The sequence below is a fragment of the Pecten maximus genome, chromosome 12 (assembly GCF_902652985.1).
Source record: "Pecten maximus chromosome 12, xPecMax1.1, whole genome shotgun sequence".
NCBI classification, from domain to species: Eukaryota; Metazoa; Mollusca; class Bivalvia; order Pectinida; family Pectinidae; genus Pecten; species Pecten maximus.
In genome coordinates, this window is record NC_047026.1 from 25,536,317 (window position 1) to 25,560,848 (window position 24,532).

Below are 24,532 nucleotides of genomic sequence, written 5' to 3' on the forward strand. Positions count from 1 at the left end.
GAAGATTCTATGAAAATTACCTCAAAAAATGTATTCAGTTCAGAACATTGTTAAGTATGATTTTATTAGATGACTGATGAAGTTATTATGTGTAATTTTTCTGAGGGATTGGATTGTGTGTACAGTGATATTAAGGTCATAACACCTGTAGGATTCTCACCTTTACAGATATAAAGCTCACTGATTGTATTCCAGTCGCTACAAACCCTAATGAGCTTGGTCTAATATTATTAGTTGTAGACCTGATTGATTATATACAATCACTGATTTCATTGTATGTGACCACATGTGTATTACAGGACTTGGCCATCAGGATTAATATGTTCTACAATAATGAAAATATTCCAGAAAACTAATATTATATCACAAAAATTTCTTAACAGCTCTGCAGTAAGCAGTGAAGCGAATAATTAACGCTTTCTCGGCACCAATGGTATTATATATATAATATACAATGTTCCTGATAAGGTCACTGACCCTTAGGTACCCGATACGACCACAAATCTCTGACCTTGGACCAGCTGGACATACCATGTCAACTTTATGATAAATATGGAACAGCCTGCTTTATTTACAATTAATCACTTTTGTAGATCCAAATAGTCTAATTGAAAACCCAAAGTACATTGAGAAACTCCATAGATTACATATAAGACAGGTAAGATGTGAGTGTACACATCCGATCATTGATAAACAAAAACCTCGGACAATGAAACATATCAAAATCCACTTTCTCTATCGCGTGTGCACAAATGAAGTTTAAAAATAACTTTACACTTCACAAAATCCAGGTGAGACATGCTTTAATGGGTTTTTTTTTTCTTCGATTTCAAATGGTCTCCAAAGTTTTTATAAAGATTCGGAAGAATTAATATACCATGGAAAATCTAAGTTTTCAGGTTAAAAAACTGGCTTTACTTTATGTCCAAGAATTTGTTTTGAAGTTAATGACGTTACGTAAAGTTTTCATTCTGTTTACACATCACGTACAAAACTGTGATTGACCACGACTGTGATAATTCAAGTTTCAGTTCATTGTGTCCTGTCGTAAAACATGTAACAACACATAACATGAAAATAGAGTGCATATGTTGTACACATGTATTTCTCAATTACCCAATAGCATTTATCTACATTGGCAATCTAAATTAAATAAATATCTTATATCAAAATGTGCAAGTTCGCATAGAAATATATAGCTCAATTCTGATATTGCCACAGGTTATCACTAAAAATGCATGTCTGCACGGTCATAAGTTTTAAACAGGTTACATAGCAGTCTTATCTGAGAGCTTCCACATAGCCGAGGTTTCAATAGTAGAATTATATATATCCACAGTATACATAGATATTTATATAAACAATTCCCTGGAAAACATTCAGAACTGCCCTTATTGTTCAATTAGAAATTAAATTTGAAACCATATAATCACCAAATGTTTCTAAGTACATGTACTTAGCATAAATCGTTGTATTTATATAAGTATGCATCCAATAGGGCAAAACAATTTAATTTGTGTTTCCAGTTTCCCCAACTTTCTAATATTTGCCAAATAAAACCGTTATAAAAGCCTAATTTTCCAGTATTTTAAAACCAGATGGTACATCCGACATCCCTACAATATGTCTACCTCTTATAGAGCCGCATTACAGCCGTCAGACATTAATAAAATAATCATGATCGACAGTTCATTGTTCCACCTGACGCTCCATCCTAAATTGGTGCTTTCCTCTAGAGAAAAGTCTTGTAATGTTTAAATGGTATGATGTGGTAACATATATCCTAGGACTACAGCAAGCCCTCCGGGATATTGGTTGTTAAGGAGGTCACATGACAGTAGAAGACCGCATGGAAGCTAAGGCTTAAATACAGCCACTACCTGTCATATAGACTATAGTGTTGTTTTTTTCCCTACTTGTTTCGCTATGGTTCAACAGTGTTGGCATCAACCAAGCACTATGCAACATCTTGACAAATATCTTACACAAGATCTCCTTAGATCCTGGGAATGACCAAGCACTATTCAAGAGCTCAGTGCTTGCTGGAAAATCCAAAATTTTCTTTTAACCCAGGGTATGACCAAGCACTGTTCAAGGGCTCAGTGTGTTTGTTGGAATTTCCTAAATTTCTCTGAAACTTAGGGCCCATATATCTCCAGGCCTTGCTTTGAGTGGCACAAAATTGGGCTCACAATATACAGTAGAACTGGTGTTTCTGGAAGGCCACCAACAGTGTTCCCAAGGGATTGGTAGTGTTACCCTTGGTCCACTACAATATCTCCCCATTCTGTGTCAGTTAGAATGGGTTCTGAGTTAAATATTGACACACATGTCCTATACATACATTAAAACATGTCTAGTAGCGATCCCTGTTTACTCTCTGTCACTGGGTCATTTAGAGCTACCGAGTCGCCCGGTGTTCAGGGTACAGTGTCGCCCCTGTGTAGATATGTAGAAGGTTAAGGAGCACTCCATTACTATATAATGGCCATTTCCTCTGATACGTCTCCAGAGTCTCAGACAGTGTATGCTGTTTTGTCAATGCTGAGATAGTCGGTTTTGTCCTGAATAACCAAGCCGACCCTTATTTGAGATAACTTTATGTTTTGGGGCGGAGAATTACGATATCACACCAACGCCTTAAGATATGTACATAGGTACGCCTTGGGAATTTTGTCTTGTATGGTATTTCTGGGGTCAGTCACCTTTAATTTTGTGACAAAGTCTACCTGTTTCTGAGATAAAAGAGAGAGGGGGCGGGGTACCAACACACAGTACCAGAGAGATAGTCGTGGAGAATTCTATGCACTTATCACATTTAAAGGTATCAGATCTACTCTCTCTGTCAAAAAAACACTCCCCTTCCTTTGCCGATTTGGAGGTTATGATATTTCGAGATAGTGTTGAGACTCTCGGTTGCGATATTGATTGTCTGGAGTACCATTCATATCACTTGATTTCTTCTTGTTTCGGTTTGTTTGATCTTTTTATCCCTCCCTGTCAATCAGATTAAACTGGATCTAAACTAAAACCGTGCCAGAGTTGGGGGTCTTACAAAGCATTTAAGTCATCATAGACAATGCATATTTAGAATATAGACATAAGCAGTAAGCACTGGCAATTGTTATATTTCAAATATTTGATTTTGTTAGAGTTATGTCCCTTTTTCAAATATTGTTAAATAATTCTGAGAAACTGTTAACAATGGCTAGGACCAAGATTCAAGACAGATACTTTATACCAATTTGAATGCAAATCTCTTCAGTTATGGAGATGATTACGTCACAACATGGAACTCTTCAGTTTATGGGAGATAATTGTCGAACAGCATGGAACTCTTTAGTTAAAGAGATAATTATGTCACTACATGGAACTCTTCAGTTGAAGAGATATGTCTTTATCAAGTTATTACAACCACAGGAATTTGATATTCTACTACAAAAAAAACGTAGAAAAGAAAACCAATGTAGGTTTCTACTTTTCTATTAGACAGAAATGGACATTTTTCCTTTGTTCCTTTATTTTTTTGATAGAATATCAAATTCTTTTGTTGTAATAATACTTATGCTTGTTATGTAATATTTCACCAAAGTGTACATGTAATAATCACTCAATGTTTTATTTCAAAATAATTTTCACATTCCATGGTATAGGAAATATGATTGGGTGGTCCATTCAAGTATGTTTGGCAATCAAAGATGACCTAGGTGTGGTATATTTAGTACACACAGATTCTCTATGACATAATGACATATACCTGTAGCATAGAGAGCCATAGGGGTCTGCCAAGTTCTGGTATAACAATGTAAACCTATAATCACAGACAATTAAACCCTATCAAAACTTTACTTCCATCGTTATTACAACATTACCTGTCGGTGATACCTGTACACTCTTCTACAGAGAGACTATTTGTACAGCGAAATCTGGACAGCAACAAGTGGTTTACTGAAGGACTGTAAGGATCATTGAGGGACCCTGCAGTAGAATCTCTAGTGCTTGCTGAGAAGAAGGTAGGGTCATGGATATTTACGGAAAAGCCATATCTGACCATAGATTAAAATGTTTGAACAAAACCCTTGTAAGCAAATGGAAGAGATTATGTTATAGAAAGAAATCTTCATCAAGTGATTGGTGTCAGCAGACTGAGGAAGTGGACATGTTGGAATAGAGAACTCTATCATTAACTTATTGGGGAAAGCTTTGTGGGGAAACACATCACCAGGTAACTTAAATCTGGGAAATAGTACTGGGCTCTGAGAACAATAGGTCTCCCAGGGAAATAGTACTGGTCTCTGAGAACAAAATGTCTCCCAGGGAAATAGTACTGAGCTCTGAGAACAATAGGCCTCCCAGGAAAATAGTACTGGGCTCTGAGAACAATAGGTCTGCTAGGGAAATAGTACTGGGCTCTGAGAACAATAGGTCTCCCAGGGAAATAGTACTGGGCTCTGAGAACAAAAGGTCTGCCAGGGAAATAGTACTGGGCTCTGAGAACAATAGGTCTGCCAGGGAAATAGTACTGGGCTCTGAGAACAATAGGTCTCCCAGGGAAATAGTACTGGGCTCTGAGAACAATAGGTCTCCCAGGGAAATAGTACTGGGCTCTGAGAACAATAGGTCTCCCAGGGAAATAGTACTGGGCTCTGAGAACAATAGGTCTCCCAGGGAAATAGTACTGGGCTCTGAAAACAATAGGTCTCCCAGGGAATCTTTTTGAGGAAAGCTGTGCAAGGAAACAGGTCTCTGGCTGAACATAGGAAAATGTCCCTGGCAATGAGTCAATGAGAAGGTAGCCAGTGTGGAATGGAGACCCTATCAACGTTATTTATGGTCCTGGTAAGGGCATCGGGCCAGCCACAGGTGTGAAAGTGTTAATTTATGTATAGTTATCCCCAGGTATGAGGTCAAACTTCTGGGTCAGCCACCAAGGGAGAAAAAGCAATGATGTATTATCATAAAGTAATGTACATCTCAGACCAACTCCTGCATATACATGGACACATAGGAGACCATTTACCTGTATCACACAGGTACGTACCAACAACTAAAATATCCTTACATCTTTGTTTCCCAGGTGTTTACGATCAATTTACACAACAGAAACTATTCTTTTTGAAGATTAAACATTGTCTCAGATTTACAATTCATTTAATAATAATTTATTCACAAATAATTTATACATACATTTCAGTATTATCATCTTAGTTACATGAGGCCATTTAGACCAAATAAATAATGTTAGTTCCCAGTTACCTTACATACTGCATACATTTGTATGTTTAACAGTCGACCAAATACTCATACACTTTGTATATATTAATATAAAAAGTACTGTAATTATAAGATTTGTATTTTAGATACCATACCAAATAATTTAAAAACAAATGAATTTAAATGAATAAATAAATAAGAATTTAATTCATTTTTTCAAGATAACTCAAAACTAATTTACTAGTATTATAGGTATAAATATGCCATTTGTGTAAAATGATATTTTATGGTAGATTCGTGATTAATTTTTCTCCTGATAAGGAAGTGGTATATTTCGTTTATAACCCATGTACAGGTATGTTAATTTCCAAAATAATATTCTGACAAGGAAATTGTTGTTCATTGGTCCTGGGGGAAAATGATTGCATAAAAAATTCTGAAAGCAGTCATTTCAAGGACTAGGTGTATTTGAAATGGAAAAAAAGGACCAATTTGTAGATACATAACCTCGAAAACTCGAAATATCCCCGTTAAAATCTGACAAATACCTTTATATATTGTGGTACACTTACATCTATGTACACATAGGACTAGCTATCAATCATAGCAAAGATTGAGATTTTTTCACCCAGCTTAATTTAAACTTCCACAGCAAATTTGAGTAATAAGAAATGATAAAAAGTGTCTAAAAATCAATTTCATATTCAGAAATAAATATTTATTAGAAAGACCAAAACCTCATTAAAAGATAAGGTTAGCCATTTTCTATTCTGAACCCGAGTCGTGTGATAAAGAAAACTTCCCGTAAGAATAGTTGAGCATTTAATGGTTTTATAAGACGACCAAGAGGTTATTCTCAACTTATGTGAGGATCTAGATTCTGATTGAGAGAGTGAAACCAACACAGACTTTTGAATAGCTGGGTCTTAACGGTAATATCATTTGATGACTTTTCAATAACATAGAAAATCTGGTTCTGCGGAACAGGAAAACATTTTGCTGAACAACATTGAATTTGAAAGGAGAAACTGTACTTTAATCAATAATGGTAAGTACCCAGATATATTAACACACAGGTAGATTACAGTCATTTTCACCTGTTCTAACGAGATTCTGTAAGCACGTCCACCTGGTGGTTTCCTGTGGCCTATCGGACACTACTTAATAGCGGCCAAGTTTATTAGAACTCTAATCTCCTCCGCCATGTTACAATGGGCCACGGCATCATGATTTCTGCCATAATAACGAGATATCTCCTCCATAACCACCTTGATGAGATAAGGAACAATTGGGAGGAGATTAATTAGACTTTCACATTACTGAAGCAGGATAGTTCTGCAAGTGGGGGTTACAGCTTGTCAGTAGGATCTAGGTCAGTCCAGGTAAAGTTTGGGGTAAAATCTCCCGGGGACATGTCATCACGTCCTAAGGACAAGGCCACTAGCTTATAGGTAACCTATCAAGGACAATGCGGAGCTCGCACATCCCAAAGGGTATATACTAGGTCATTATTTATAGAAATAGGTGAAGGGTTGGTACAACCTATCTAGGACAATGCTTCTAAGCTGGGGAGTGTTTAAGAATACAGGACACTTACTTAATACTAAGATCTTCATGAACAGAGACAACCTCTGCTCCCTATAGGATGACCAACCAGCCATTAGGAACAAGGAGCTAAGCTAGATCAGACATAGATCTAATATAAATCTGTGACTAGATCCAGCAAGAAACTGATGATAAGTTCAATGGGAATCCACCAAGATCCTACTCACTAATATGGGCATGTCTTTATCACTTAATAGAACATTAGGGGTTCGGGAAATCTTGCCAGGGGCTAGAACTCCAAGTTAGCAACATAAGGACTAAAAAGGTCAGAATTTTTTTTTTAATACAGGCCAATACTAATTAAGAAGGCTTTCTCAGAAAGCCAGTTGAAGGTGCATTTTACCATGAATCAATTACAATAAGCAATTGTAAATATTCGATTAATTGCGTCATTAAACACACCTGTAAAAACACACATGAGCCACAGTCGTTACAACGCCCCATCATTTACATAATGATGGTTACCCTGGACCAAGGTAGCCATTTTTAATTATCACTGATGCGTTAACAACTCCATGGAGGTTTGGAAATTTACATGACTTGCCACTGATGAGTAGGCGATGCTGTCTGTAAGGATCGGAAATATTATGTCAATATACCTATGATCGCAGTACAACACGAGAAAGGTTCATCCTCTAACATGAATAGGACCTGATCAAATAATGAATCATCCGAATTAATTTCATAAATCATTATTCCGTTTCCTTTGAAGTGGGTAAGGCTTCTGACTATAGACCTAAAACATTTTATTATTACATAGACCGATATACCAAAGGATAGGCTTGAGGTGTCTTCTCACAGGTATTAGTACATACATCACACATTCTGATGGTATTGGCATCTCGGCTATCGCTACAGTACATTATATTGTTTATAACAGCCGACAATGGAAAGGACAAGTGACTATCCCATATTTCAGGATATTGCTCATAAGACTTGTATACTAATAAGACTTGTATACTAATAAGACTTGTATACTAATAAGACTTGTATACTCATAAGACTTGTATACTCATAAGACTTGTATACTCATAAGACTTGTATACTAATAAGACTTGTATACTAATAAGACTTGTATACTCATAAGACTTGTATACTCATAAGACTTGTATACTCATAAGACTTGTATACTAATAAGACTTGTATACTTATTAATAAGACTTGTATACTAATAAGACTTGTATACTCATAAGACTTGTATACTAATAAGACTTGTATACTAATAAGACTTGTATACTAATAAGACTTGTATACTAATAAGACTTGTATACTAATAAGACTTGTATACTCATAAGACTTGTATACTAATAGACGTGTGTACTAATAAGACTGGGATACATAAGACTTGTATACTCATAAGACTTGGTATACTAATAAGACTTGTAACTAATAAGACTTGTATACTAATAAGACTTGTATACTAATAAGACTTGTATACTAATAGACTTGTATACTATAAGACTTGTATACTAATAAGACTTGTATACTAATAAGACTTGTAACTATAGAGACTTGTATACTAATAAGACTTGTATACTAATAAGACTTGTATACTAATATAGACTTGTATACTAATAAGACTTGTATACTAATAAGACTTGTATACTAATAAGACTTGTATACTAATAAGACTTGTATACTAATAAGACTTGTATACTCATAAGACTTGTATACTTATAAGACTTGTATACTAATAAGACTTGTATACTCATAAGACTTGTATACTTATAAGACTTGTATACTCATAAGACTTGTATACTTATAAGACTTGTATACTAATAAGACTTGTATACTAATAAGACTTGTATACTTATAAGACTTGTATACTAATAAGACTTGTATACTTATAAGACTTGTATACTAATAAGACTTGTATACTCATAAGACTTGTATACTAATAAGACTTGTATACTAATAAGACTTGTATACTCATAAGACTTGTATACTAATAAGACTTGTATACTAATAAGACTTGTATACTCATAAGACTTGGATACTCATAAGACTTGTATACTAATAAGACTTGTATACTAATAAGACTTGTATACTTATAAGACTTGTATACTCATAAGACTTGTATACTAATAAGACTTGTATACTAATAAGACTTGTATACTATAAGACTTGTATACTCATAAGACTTGTATACTTATAAGACTTGTATACTCATAAGACTTGTATACTTATAAGACTTGTATACTCATTAGACTTGTATACTCATAAGACTTGTATACTCATAAGACTTGTATACTCATAAGACTTGGATACTCATAAGACTTGTATACTCATAAGACTTGGATACTCATTAGACTTGTATACTCATTAGACTTGTATACTAATAAGACTTGTATACTCATTAAGACTTGTATACTCAATAAGACTTGTATACTAATAGACTTGTATACTAATAAGACTTGTATACTCATAAGACTTGTATACTCATAAGACTTGTATACTCATAAGACTTGTATACTCATAAGACTTGGATACTCATAAGACTTGTATACTCATAAGACTTGTATACTCATTAGACTTGGATACTCATTAGACTTGGATACTTATAAGACTTGTATACTCATTAGACTTGGATACTCATAAGACTTGTATACTCATTAGACTTGTATACTTATAAGACTTGTATACTCATAAGACTTGTATACTTATAAGACTTGGATACTAATAAGACTTGTATACTTATAAGACTTGTATACTCATAAGACTTGGATACTAATAAGACTTGTATACTAATAAGACATGTATACTCATAAGACTTGTATACTCATAAGACTTGGATACTAATAAGACTTGGATACTAATAAGACTTGGATACTCATAAGACTTGTATACTAATAAGACTTGTATACTAATAAGACTTGTATACTCATAAGACTTGTATACTAATAAGACTTGGATACTCATAAGACTTGTATACTTATAAGACTTGGATACTAATAAGACTTGTATACTAATAAGACTTGGATACTAATAAGACTTGGATACTCATAAGACTTGTATACTCATAAGACTTGTATACTTATAAGACTTGTATACTCATAAGACTTGTATACTAATAAGACTTGTATACTCATAAGACATGGGTACTCATAAGACTTGGATACTGTAGCTACAGTCCATCTACCGATAAAGTATCAACAGTTACATGTTTATGAGAATCTCATTTTATTCGAATTAAAATCATATTTGGGGAAGAATACCAGTTAAGTTACTCAAGGGTAAAAAGTTAGATGCTGATTGCTGGCTAGAATATGACGTCATAAATATTTGTTCAAAGTAAAACATTTACAAATAGATAAAATCTGAATGCTCAGACCTTTAAATAAAGCTGTTTGTGCAATATCCTGTCTACTGTACATATATATAGGATAAATTTAGATAAGTATGATAATGGAGAAATAAGACGTTTCACTTCACTAAAGGACCTATCCTACATTAATTAGAAAAAAAAATTATATCACACATTTTTCTGTTGAAGTTAAGTGTGGTATGTGGTTTTTAAAATTCCACAAATGTTACACAGTTACAACAGAAAAATTGTCAAAACATGTTCATGTATATTTTAATTTTATCACATATAAATGAACAAATCATTATCGCACAACAACGAAACAAAAATTTGTTATGAATGTTGGCACAAAGTATTCTCATTTTAGCTCCCAAGATTTTGATAATTTTGTGAGACTTATTTCATACATCTCCTATAAAATATTCTATCCTGTTTTATACTCAACCAATTCTGTTATCTGTTTGTAATATTTTCCGAAAAATGCACCATACATAAAAAACTTCAGTCTGCTATTCATAGAAGTATTAAGATGGCTGATAACATTAATAATTTCGAGAAATATAGATTTTTAGGAATTTCATACCAAATTCATTTTCAATTACTTGATTGCTTGAGTGCATAAACATAAACCCCTAGTAGTTCTTTTGTCAATTAAATGTATTTCAGAACATTTAGATGTGATAGGAAATGTTTTCTGAATACGGAGCTCACAATCTGATCCTGAAAAACTCATGTTTTTACAAGTTGATTCCGACATGTGGCAACTCTGTTGATTAGTTAACTTAGAACATGCTGTGTTATACAACAACATTTCTATGTAGTCTTGTCTGATAAGGAGTTTGACTGACGCAGTATCAACAGACTCGCTAAAACCTCAGACCAAATCATAACCTTTTTCATTTAAACATTAAATTACTTGCATTAACTATATTTAGTTCCAGGTTTTACAGTTTTTTTGGGGGGTTAAGTAAACCATACTTTACTGTCAGCTTGACTGCAGATCTCTAGTTGATATTGTTGTCTATATCCTTTATCTAGTATACAGTTGCACATGAAATCATGTCAGAAAAAGGATAATACTGGGTCCATTCAAACAGGGGCCCCTCAGCAATCAGCATCTCAACTCACTTCAAAGGTCATTAGCAATGGCACTCGGTAATATAGACCAATTCTATGTTACAGTTTCACTGCTTTACAGACAGGAAAGGATTTCATACTGATGAAGATATCAGGCCAAAACAAATAAATATCTGTTTCTACATTTTCACAACCTTCCCTAATTTTATTGACAAAGGTTTTCACAAAAATCAATATCACTTCTTCAACACTTTCTCTACATAATGGAAAATTATTTTGTCAGTGGGTTAAACTTTCACCCTACTGCCGATACTAATTTCCAAGAAACGAATGTTTGAAAATACTTTTTGTTACAGCCTGATTTCGTAACTCTGATATATAGCTGCGCGTCACATGGAACTTGTTAATGTTTATATCTGGAGAATGATGTTTGTGTGGAAACTAACTTCAAAACAGATTACATTATAAAATGGTCCCAAGAAATGAAAACCATTTTATCAGTTTTATTTTGTAATCTTACAGGATCTTATAACAAAAAGGGTATTTGATAAGCACACATGGAAAATATTCTATATATACACTCATACACAGTAAGTAAAAAACTGCTTCAGTAAATACGAAATCAGCATCTAAAATTTGTTGTAATTTATTTTAACAATATTCTTCTTTAATACTCAGTATACGGTTTGGTTTTGTTTAATATTCTATCAACAGCTAAGGCCAAATATTAGAAGTATCTCAAAGCATGTCTCTACAATATCTATACAAATATTCTCTGCTCACTGAAGTAGCATAAACATGATTTAGCCTTTTACTGAAGTTTTAAAAGATACGTACACAATCAGAGTTACACAATCACGACTGAAGTCACCACAACTAAGTAGCAGGGTCACATGCTCAGTCAGGGTTGTAATTGATTGATACCGGAAACTTTTTTATTTTATATTTGAGATCTCTGTTGTGCATATAACGGTTTCAGATCAACCATCACAGCCGTAAAAATATCACAATCAATTCAACAGCAAGGAAATTGGGACTTGTACAGTATTCAAATCGTGACGGTCTGCTACAAATATTATACGATGGGATTTCCTCTTCTTTTGTGGAGATATGTACAACAATCAGCCCTATACGATTTTCAAATTACTCTTTTAAGGGTTTGCTTGCCACGTTTAAAAGAGTTCCCCTATTGATAACACAAAAAAGGCATGACTTCAATCTCAAATGTAGGATTTGGTACACAGCTTGTAGGGAACCAATTCATGTCAACCACAAATATTGAAAACAGATCTGGACACCTGGATGCCATCATTTACAAACAAGTCAGCTTTCTCACAATTTTATTTTTTTATTTTCAGATTTCATTACTTTTAAAAAATTGATTAGAGAAAAGAAATAAAACAATATTATCTATCAAACCATTATGATTTTAAAACCTATACAAAATGTTTTTGTTGGTGAAAATAAAAGCAAAAAACTGAAAACTTTAACACAACATTTTCTATGTTGCAAACTAACAAATATTTAAAAAGGATGACAATGGCACTCCTCTCAGGTGAAGTCCATTCTGAAGAACCTGTGTCATGTAGATTAAATATTTAGTATTTGACTTTTTGGATAAATTCTAAACAAAATGATAAAAGATTTTCACAATAATTGAGATTTATTTAGAAAAAAGTTACCAATTCATATATGAGGATATGTTTTCATACAAATGTGTCTATAACATCATGCATGAGAATACCAATCATATCTAAAATCCCTAATGTTTATCAAAAACCTAACCACAAATTTGAAACAATCACTTTCCCAAAATATGTAGGAGGGATTATTAATTCTCCTTGTCTGAGGAGCTGATGAGTACAATTCATCAAGAAAATTTATTAGAACACATTTAAATTTTTTATGTCACATCAGCTAACTTCTAAAATTGTGTGGCAGCATTCAACACCATGTCCCCTCACTGCAGTACAAGTGTCTTCCCCACTCGTTACACATATAAACCTAAGGCTTGTAACCATACATATCATATGTATTGGCCAAGTTCATTGATGTAGATTGCAGATCTTTAGCAATATAAGACTGTGTACACATAATAATATTAATAGTCTGGAATTGTGGACTAATCTTCAGACCTGCCAATAACCATATATATACTATACACTACAGTACTGCTATCAGCACGCAAGGTGAATGAAACGCCGAAACGTGCAGTGTATAAATATTTAAATTAATGAATGAAAACATTCATTAGCAGCTGATAGTGTTGTGAACGTAACATTTGGGCTAACACCTGTATATATTCAGTAATTGATAGTGTGTAGTGAATGAAACATTTCACAAGTGATTTGTAAGCCAACTGTTCACACTAAGACTGGTAGTGAGAGGCATGTAGAAGCCTGTAGCAAGGCTATATTTCACACAACTTTTTATCTGTAGGCTACTGTTCTAGTGTTTCATTTTTTTCTTTGCAAACACTTAAATGTTGTAGGGCATAAAAAGAAAATCAACATTTTATTATCAAAACAAAAACAATGTCTTCCAAGTTTTCAGCAGGCTTCAATTGTTCTTGTGTTATAACAGAGACCTATATACTAGTATATAGGTCTCTGGTTATAATTATGATAGAGTTATAGAATTGAGTACTTACAATCTCTGTAGGTTGGGCATTGTGCTAAACAGATGTCCTGGAACAGCCACAAGTCGGTTTCTATCCAGTCTCCTGTAAAATAAAATATTAAGTTTATTATCACTATACTTTAACCACCACAGTATAAATACTGATGTGTTGGAAACTTATATAAATATGATGGCACATACTCAGGTACGAACTAGTCTACATCAAATCACCGAAACGCATATCAAATTATCTTATATAGCATGTCCGTGATTAAATACATACCATACTTACAGTGTAACAGATTGTTGTGATCAAGCCTATATTTAGATTGATAGTCTGTGTATGATCTTTATTAAAAACATATTTTATTCAATCCATAACTTTTTTTTTATTTTGAGTGTTAAATGGTGAAATAATTAACCTATCAAGTTGCTACAAATATTACATGTTGTTGGGTCTCATGACGGTACAGGTCATTGTGGTCAACAGACGACTTTCGGTCGTGCAAAAGTGACAACCGTCCATTGGATTGAAAAATGCATCTGCTGACTATACCACAGCGACAAACAACGATTAAAGTATCATAACGGTTCACAGGAACCAAATACGGTCAACTTTCCAGGTTTGTTTTCATCAGATTTCCCGCTGTTATTTACTTCCGGGTTAAGTTTATACTAATTGAATTAGTAAAACCAACTGCCGTATACATTTGTCCGGATTTAAAAAAAAACAATCAACCCAGTTTTATTCTCTGTTGGACTGGTTTATTTTCTGAAAAAGTCGCATTTTATCCAACTTCAAAGCTCCGTGCATCCAGAGAATTACTGTAGAAAGATATGGTTTATCATTAAAACGAACGTTACAAAAATGTATTTCCGTCTTTCAGTCGGATCCATTACCGGATTGTCATAATAGAGCGGATGAGATAATCAGGATATTACTGTGACCAGTTAAACGGTTCCGATGCTGTTAAATGGTACCAGTGTCATTCAGAGATATCATTATCAAATCAGACAAAAAGGGTTTTCGTCGTTGGATTTTCTCTTCTGATAACAGAAAAGCCGTGCAGCTATGGTAGCACATCTGCCTGCTCCTCCTCCTCCTATAACACACCTGCTGTCTGATCATAACGTAGATCGTCAGGTTAAAAGATTTCCCGCTTTACACAGAGAAATCTTTTCGTCTTTGATTTCCCCATCATTCATTTTCTCATTAAAAAGAACCAGCGTCACGAACGTCGATAGAATCGAGATGTCCACGATAATACTTTCCCGCCTTATCTGTCTCGTGATAAACCACGTGGTATCCCCTCATCTAATCAACCCACTGCTAGATGTCGCCTGTCAATAAATGAAGTATATTATGTGAACGTCCCATATCGATTTTATTTAATTAAGTCCTCCGACACTTAATCTGTTGTGTTTTCACCCCAGGTCTCGAGATGAGGTCAACGAGTGTACACTTGAACGATAAGACGAACTCTTGGTAATAACCTCTACTGAAAGAAGCATGCGAACTGATATGGGTAAATGATAGATAACTAAAAAAAAGGATGCCGTCTCGAAAAATGTTTGGCCAATTGAGTTCAAGTGGTCCGACGTCCGTCAATTGTCGTTTGATGTCCTGTCCCTGCTTTCTTCCGTCTGACACGAAGAATAACAGAAAGACAATAAAGAGCTACTTGCCAGTGAAGGTTAGAGTTCAACGAATTATGTAATTAATGAGTAAATAAATAGCTAACACTTTATGTCGTCGAATTCCAACTCATTATTTAAAAAATGCTTTGAAAAATAAACTTTTTTTTTTTGCAACGATAAAAGCGTTTGACGTTAACCAGAGCTATCCGCACCACTGGTCAGCCGACGGTCATGAGCACGTGTTCCTGGGCGGCCAGTCGCTTCTTTATCAGCAGATTGACCTTCGAGCATTTTAGTGTTTCTATTTTCAATCAATCACCAGAAAAAAAAAGTTTTAAAGTTTGTTTACAGAAACCCTCGCTGGTCACAATAAAGAAACCGGAAAGGATGTCCACTTTGTCCGTTACCAGCCGGCCAATGCAGACGTAGTTTAGATAAAATAATAAGTGTGATGACTGCTGACCTGTAGTCCGAACAAGAATAAACCATTAGTGCGTATACTTGACCATACGTTACAGACAAGCAAACGGGGTCCGAGAGGCAGCGGATCCAAACCAAACCCAGAAAGATGTCATAATGTTGAAAACGCCTGGCAGAATTTTACAGTCTCAAATAAATGTATCACTGGAATCGGTTAAAGTACAAATAAGATATGTTTAGACTAATGGAATTCTGCAGAGCAATTATCGCGGGACATTTAGAACATGTGATTGGATGAAACTGCCTGATTAGTTACTTAATATGTGATATGTAAGGAATTTTCATTACCCCTAGCTTATATCATAACTCGCTCACAGTGACCTATATTAGAAAGGTTTAGAAGCGACACTGCATGTCACAGTTTATCATATCAAATAATTCAATTTCTTTCTCGCGAAAGTCTTCAAATTGAGTATGAATTGTCATCATTCCCTATCTTCACGAAAGAGACAGGTTTACAATTATCAAAAGTTTTTCTTTAAGAACTTAATGTATACGTTTCTATGGATCTGTGCATGATCTAGAAGAATATTTTGAGTCCCTAGTTGATGGGACTGTTGATGGAGAGGATTCCTCGTGAAAATCCCGGGGTCCGAGATTTCCAGTGCGTATCAAGGAGTCCGAGATTCCCGACCCTGTCTATCCCGGAGTCCGCGAGTCTAGGATAAAATGCCCCATGCCGTAACCCCAGAAAATGGCCGACTGTGCTGTGGGGCCTAAGCCTGTTGATCTACAGATAAATCAGTGATTTGTATCTATCCTAAATCAGTATCATTGAAATCGAACGGCCGGGACAAAAGGGAAGATTGACCCCTGGGGTCAACTAGTGGTCAAGATTTACTGTCGCACAATTGATTACCGAGATGGACAGATAATAGTCCACCCATGTATGTTAATAAATAAACATTTCGAAAAGGGGAGGATTGGGTCAAATGAGATTGTACTTTCTAAGTTACGGAACCGGTCACAACCGTCTCCAAACCGGAACAACAGTCCGTTTATATACTATATAAACAAAGTATACAAGAGTTACATATATATAAATGTCCCAAGTTCATTGTATAAAGAATTGATAAAGACAAAGTACCGACGTTAATCACTGATCAAAACTATACAATGTTTCCCTTTCATTATATACCAGCTGGACAGGTCTGCGGCGGACAAGACATAGCTTCAACAAATATGTTGACAAGGTCGTGAGGCCAATGACTCGGGGCATATTTCTACAACAATGTACCATAGAGTTACCTAACCTGTTGATACAAATGGAGCAATGTGTTTAACATCGTAACAAGGAAGTTTGAGAAATCAATTTAAGATATTGGTCTCCGGCAATGCAAACATAAACGTAATGTTTGGACTGTATGGCACCGGATACAGGTTCGATTCAATTATCGGCGTTTTTATTAACGCCCAAGGCTGGTGATAATGGAGCACAAACTGTTTTGTCGGACCTACAATAGGGGCCGATCATAGCCAATGTTAACGGACGTGATTTATATTTGAGCAAGATTTAGGTTATCGATAGGGCCGACATGTTGATATGATGTTACGTCATAGTCTTTCGTCAACCCCTCGCGTCACACGCTATTCACCGACATGGGGCGGCGTTTACCCAAATGTGGTATCTTAACACTATCAGGTAGAGATGACATGATAAATGATATATGTCCATTGATCTGTACTGTTTTTGAACAAGGCAGCAACTTAAAATATCATGAAATGTCACAAAATAGGACTCCTCTAACGCTAGATCAGAAATAACATTATTGTATGTTTACGATCATAAAGCGCTTTAGATGCGTGTCTGTATAACTGAAATCCCCTCATTTTATTTCTTAATCTAATAATATATTCCATTAACATGTTCAATAAATTTAATCTGTTGGATTAAAGCAATATTTTATCGCACGTCTTAGCTGTAGAGTCAGTAGGGCGTATGTAGCTGCGAAGTGTAGAGTTAGACGTGCGCACTATAAAAGTGGAACACTTGGGGTGCAGTTAAAATCTACAACAAGGCATTTCTGATTTTTTTTTGGTTCAGTAGACCTTAAAGTGATTTCTGTCTATACTTACAATCGCTCCATTTCTGTAAGGTCCTCGAACGACCCCCTCTCTATTGTGTGTATTTGATTTTCCAACAATAATCTGAAATAAAAACAAAATACAAAATGTACATTCAAGCTTGAAAATATCGATATAATGCATGTTTTAATCTGATGAAGTCTATTGTTTTTTTCTGAAGGGAATATTTCACTTGATGGTAATATTAAACTTAATGGTATACTAATTAAAAACTTATGCTTGCGGTGTAAAGTAACCACAAAAGGAACCACTGTCCTTCAAACAAAACTTTTTAACACCGAAAAGAAATCAATCGAACAAAAGACAACTTAACAATCGATTAAGTATTAAGGTAATACCAGAGACAATCCGAAGGTAATCTGATCCACTCGGAATGTCACTGATTACAAGGTAATATTCGCGCTGGGTGGCGGGTCAACCCTTTTATACGAAACCCTTCATGACGATTAAAGATGTTTTTAACACGTGTCTAATTTCTAATGAACTCTATTCAACACGTTCTAACGTTGCGCAGATCAGTCAGCTTGATGATATTTATTGAGAATTTATTTGTTTTAATTGAAGTATAAATGGAATAAGGTACGTTTATATATCACACTTTTTTTTAATAAAACAACATTTTTTTAAACAAAGCAAAAACAACATTGAAAGTTCACATAGTAAGCTTTTTCATAAATAAAATTTCAAACACAAAACGAAAATGTATAACAATACAGTGGTATTTTAAAAGACAAGCTTGTCGAGTTTTTAAAGACGAGAACCTACAGTAGAGTACTTTAAAGAGATTGATTAGATTTTTAAAAAGATTTCCCCGTCAAGCAGAGTCGAGAACAGATAAAACACTAATATGGTTACGCACGTCGTTTCAAATTTCACGAAATCAAAAAGTTGGTTGTAAAACGAATCTGTGAATCCTTTGAGCTTAGAAATGGCGTAGTGGTTTTGCACCTGGATGGGAATTAACGCTTTAACCAGATTCCTGGTTTAACGATTCGAACTTCACGCAAAGTTGAAAGGAAATCGTTGATACAGAAAACATACATTCATCGACTCGATCTTTATCACTTTTCCGGAAGTTCGTTTTGTTTTGTTTAAGTTTCAGTCCGGGTTTTTAAATTAAAAGCTAGATGATCTGGTATCCTCTTCACTCCGCAAATTACGTCATCAGATTTATCTACAATGACACACTGTTGACTGGGCGGGAGTCGCTATTCAGACATGGATTTGGTTTGGTATTGTTTAACGTTCTATCAACAGCTAAGGTCATTTAAGGACGTGTTTTGGGAGGTTGTGGTTTGTTTGTATTTGATAGCCGATTTTATAGTGCTACCTCACTGAAGCATACTGTCGAAGACACCCAATAGGGCATCTCATCCAGTCATATTATACTACCACTGGACGGAGCGCTTAGCAAAAGTAGCAACTACCATTTTAAGAGACTCTGGTATGTCTCGGCCAGGGGACAGAAACCAAAGCCTTCCTCACAGCGGCGAACGCTCAACTAAAGGCCAAAGTGATGCATTGTCAATGGAGACATATGGAAGAAGAAAGTTAAGAAAGAGGAGAAAAGATAAGATCCTTCAGTGGCCTCTTTCGATCATGCAATATGGGGACAGCAGGTACAATTTTTAGCCCTCCGTGTTGGACAGAAACACACGACATGTAGTAATATGACCGCAGATAAGCCCACGACCTACTGTTATCGGAAGCGATGCAGTGATTTGGGTTAAGCTCCCTCCTTTAGGTTTCTTAATCAGATGTTAATTAATATATGTAATTCCACGTATTGTTATCTGTTAGTCAACGACGAGCGCATTAACAGAAAAGTCTTTAAAATTCTTCGTCCTCCGACACAAACGATTTCAAATCTGCTGTTCCTTTTTAGATTATTTTCAAATCACGTAATCGAGTAGTTCACGTATACACTTTTTCTAATCTAATGGCTCCACAAATCTTGATCCGAGTTGTTATTTTTCTTCCGCATGAGTAAATATTTTATGAATTAACTGTTCTAGACATATCGGTTTACGATGGTAGCTGCCACAAGTCAGGTAAAAGTCACATACCTGCGGGCATGCGTAGATACCATCTACTTGGACTTGGTATCACTAGATAGAAACTTAGTGTCCATTATTTGTCTGGGTCCTACAGACTCCCTTATGCACCACCCGTACCGCCCGTATACCACTAGTTAGAGTACCTCCACTGTTGAAGTGTACAAACGGAGGAGGAGGGAGATATGAAAGAATTTCCATTCAAAAACTTCAGATACAATGTGATTTATAATTAAGTTTGACGTTAATATGATGTACCGAAGTATCTGTACAAAGCATTTGACATTATTTTCCTCTCGTATCGGTTACTCATTGAGATAAGTGTACGACACTCTACAATTGTCCATTTTCACGCAGATCAGATTACACGACGTGAACTCTTAGTTCTAACATCGCGTTTCTCTCCAGTTTGCATTACAGAGTTACGTATTTTCCGCCCATTTAGTGATACTCTAGCTTGAATTTCATAATAACGGCACCAAAATCGTAAATCCAGACCAAGATTAGGCAAGTCTCTGGGGATAGGTTAAAAGGTAAGCCTAAATCTCGGATAACCGATTGATATTGGGCATTAATCACACCTATATGTATCAGATGGTGTAAGGTTAGAAATTCAAGTTTTCGGTCCACTTTTAGTTTCTAAATGGAGAAAACCAACATAAAAGAAATTGTTATAAAGCCAACTTCAATTCTGACTTATAATGGTATTGATTTAATCGAAGTTTTTAATACTGGTATTTAATTCCTGATAGGGGTTAAAAGTCGCAATTTATAAACAATTTGCTAAACTTCTATTTATCTTACCAGATTAAAGTCAGGAACTTTACTGATGAGATTTCCAAAAAGTTAAAAGTTGACCTGGGTGCGGTTGCAAAATATTAAAAAATAGTACAGAATATCTTAATAGTATAAAGAATATTTGTTATTATTTTTGATCAAAGCCGATAGTGGTGCCAACTGTCTATGAAAGAAAGTGCTTACATATTGAAAATCGCTTAATCATGAAGCAGAAATGTAGGACTGGCTTTACGGAACACGCCCAGAAAAAAACAATATTTCAATTTAGAAAGCGATGGGAAAGCTGTCCTCTCCTAATATATATATATATAGTATGTAATCTATTTTCTATAAATTGACGATTTTTTCGAGAAGGCAAAAAGATTATGTCCAGTATGGGCAAAACGTCTAACGAATGGTGTTTGGAGATCGAGGAAACTCGGGCTACATAACGCAAGACGCGAATTAATACGAGTGACTTCATTGACAGCAATTTCCTGGCTTATCTAACCTATTGCGATATTTATTTATGATGAAGAGGTTTTCACACCGGCCCAGAATATTGTCTTTGTTGGGGTATATTCACACAAACTCACTATAAGTAAACAACCGTGTTTCGGTAATGATTTATTACGTCATCAATATTGGTTCTGTATGAGTATCGATCTCCGGAGTCTAAGACAGAGGGTCAACATATCACATGGGTGCCAACATTTTAATGAATGCATTGTTAGTTTTAACAAGCATTTCTGGAAATTGAATATTGTTGTTAAGTCACGTCTCCCACATTATCATGGTATAGTGACATTATTTTTGTAAATATCACTTCCAATGAGGTTGGACAAAAAACGTTTTTTGGGCAAAAAATCTACATCGTTTTATTTTTGATTAACTTTGTACAGTGTGTGAGTTGACAAATACCTTAGCATCAAACAGTCATATTGCCCTACCCGATAGTGCCTAAACCTCGCTGATTGTTTCTCATGTTTGAAAGTTACGCGCGGACGGAAACAATAGAGGAACGTATTACGAACGGGTGCAAAATTGTCTGATATTTGCAGAAAGGATTATATTTATCGGGCACTTAAGCCTTCGACTACGCATTCCCGTGTTTATGATAGCCCCAGTCTTTGTTCACGTGAGAAGAACTCGAGAGAAATTGAAATATTTCTATGGTATATTACAGATTTAAATTGTATGCAAAGTTTGCCAAATACTTATAACCGTCAAATAAGCACGGATATTGCTAACGATAACCCACGGATACTAAATAGAGGGGATTTTGTTGAGGGTGTTTTGTTTGAACAAGAAAAATGGCGAGATGGCCATTGGAAACACTAACTGTATGTACTCTGGGATTATTGGGCGCTTATACTGCTATTTCGAGTATCTAATTTGTTTTTACTGTACTGTGTTCGTTTCCAGAGAAGAACAGGGGAGCTGGAGATTGCCGCATTTTCTGTAAACAATTTTCTTTTGCTGTTATTATTTGTTTTGTTACCGGCGAAGTCTTCATATCCATGTCAGAACCTGGCCATAGTACGTATACTGTCGTAGACCACCAGGTGGCGTGTGATGCCGTGCCTACAATGCACGTGCTGTATAATCGTTACCCACTGCCCTACGGTGTCAAAACATTTTTCGATGGTAAATACTCTTGTAGAACCTAATAAAAAGTAATACGACCATACATTTCATTGTCTTTTTGTGTTTCACCTTTTGTCCACATTGAATCTAAATCAGTTCTTCACAGACATTGAAACACTAACAAAAACAAGAAAAACGAGCCCAACCTATACCACACGTGCATTCCCGATAGGCGTTATCATCGCCCTAACGACAATAACGACGACGTTTACAACTCCAGACGACACTCTCGGCACATACAGGAACAGACAGAGGTCTGGTAAGGTATCTCGTTCACATGAGAACCTCGATCCAAGGGTATGCAGAATACAGTAGTCTTCTCTCCTTTGGTATGCAGAACACTTACTCGGGGCTGATGGGGGACATCTGTTTTTACATCAGTTAACTACTACGTTTAAACACCGTGAAATCTACTTAGCGTGTCCCTCGCTACACGTCTATACGTAGCTGGGAGGTTTGTATAATCTCTCCCCCTCCCATGTCGTCCCTCGCGAAGAAGACTAAGGGATTAACACATCAAAGAACTATATATTGTATAACGATATCGTGTGTATCGATAAACAGATATGTTATTGTTTTTGTTTTCCATACACTTCTTTGACTTTGTCTATTTATAGATAAATCTGAGGTTGGTAAACTAAAGTATCCACCTCATGTCAAAACATTGTGATATTAGATACAATACAGATATCTATGAATTAAACCAGAGTAGATCTATGAATTATACCAAAGTAGATCTATGAATTATACCAGAGTAGATATATGAAATATACTAAATCATTCGATCCCATGTCTATTTTTAACAAATGCAAATGACATATACGATACTGATTTATTTCTAAACCAGATACATTGTACCTGCGTGGCATTGAAATATAGGGTAAATATTTATCTATTATTCTATTATGTATTAGTTAGCCTTTCTTTACTTACAGATTTCGAAGTTGACGATATCCTTCAAAGTCCCTTCTTCTTATAATTGTAATATTGTTGCCTTGTAAATCTCTGAAATGATAAAAGTGAAAAAATAAAATAGATATGCATCCATATAGATATCAAACCATACAAAGCTGTCATCCTGACCTCGTACTACCACACAACAGTGGGACACAATGTAGTGGGACACAACAAAGTAGTGGGACACAAGGCAGTGGGACAAAAGGTAGTATGGGACACAGGGCAGTGGGACAAAAGGTAGTGTGGGACACAAGACAGTGGGACAAAAGGTAGTGTGGGACACAAAGCATAGAACACAACAGAGTAGTGGGACAATGGGACATAGCAAGGTAGTGTGAGACACAAGGTAGTGGGACACAAGGAAATGGGATACAGCAAGGTAGTGTAACACAACAAAGCAGTGGAACACCAGGTAGTGTGGGAAACAAAGCAGTGCGACACGGCAAAGTAGCGGGACACAAGACAGTGGGACACAAGGTAGTGGGACACAAGGTAGCGAGACACTGCATGTGATCATCATATACTACTAACTTTAGTAATATACCAATATTTGACTTGTTACAGTGTATTTTGTGCATGATATTCACTTTAATAACGAAGTCATGTTCATTGTACTTATTTGCTTAAAAGATATCAATAGATTTAATGTAAATTGTTGGTACTGGTGTGGAACACGAAATTGTGTATTGACACCTTATATATTGATGTTGTTTTCTTATGTATATTATATTTATATCTTTATATTATATCACAAATGCTGCCATTTGTAAATACTATTGTATACATGTTTATGGAAAATGACGTGTCCAATTCCTTTTGAATATTTTCAAATAAAATATGTTTAAACTAAACTAAACACAGCAAAGTAGTGACGTATAGCAAGGCAGTAAATGTACAACCGATATTTTACTTATAGTCCTTATAGTTCTTTAAATATCAGTTAAATATCGCTCTATTTTATATTAATAGATATTACATATTTCCCTTTTTTTACCAGAATTATCGGATATGAAATTTTTTGTTTATAGTTATCAAGATAAGCAAGTCATAATATGTCTCTAGCACGTATAGCCAT

General features: G+C 35.2%; 1 protein-coding gene across 3 annotated transcripts in view; it reads right to left on the reverse strand.

Moving 5' to 3' along the window:
* Positions 1-24,532, reverse strand: part of LOC117339083 (protein slit-like) — a 123,773-nt gene that overhangs the window by 94,418 nt on the left and 4,823 nt on the right. For all 3 annotated transcript variants that reach the window (XR_004535058.1, XM_033900463.1, XM_033900462.1), the window contains exons 2-4: positions 23,434-23,505; positions 18,014-18,085; positions 13,851-13,922 (exon numbers count right to left, since the gene is read on the reverse strand). Coding sequence is in view for 2 of the 3 variants with exons in the window: in XM_033900463.1 (XP_033756354.1) it covers positions 13,851-13,922; positions 18,014-18,085; positions 23,434-23,505 (216 nt within the window). In the remaining variant the exon portion in view is untranslated. The remainder of the gene's footprint in view (positions 1-13,850; positions 13,923-18,013; positions 18,086-23,433; positions 23,506-24,532) is intronic.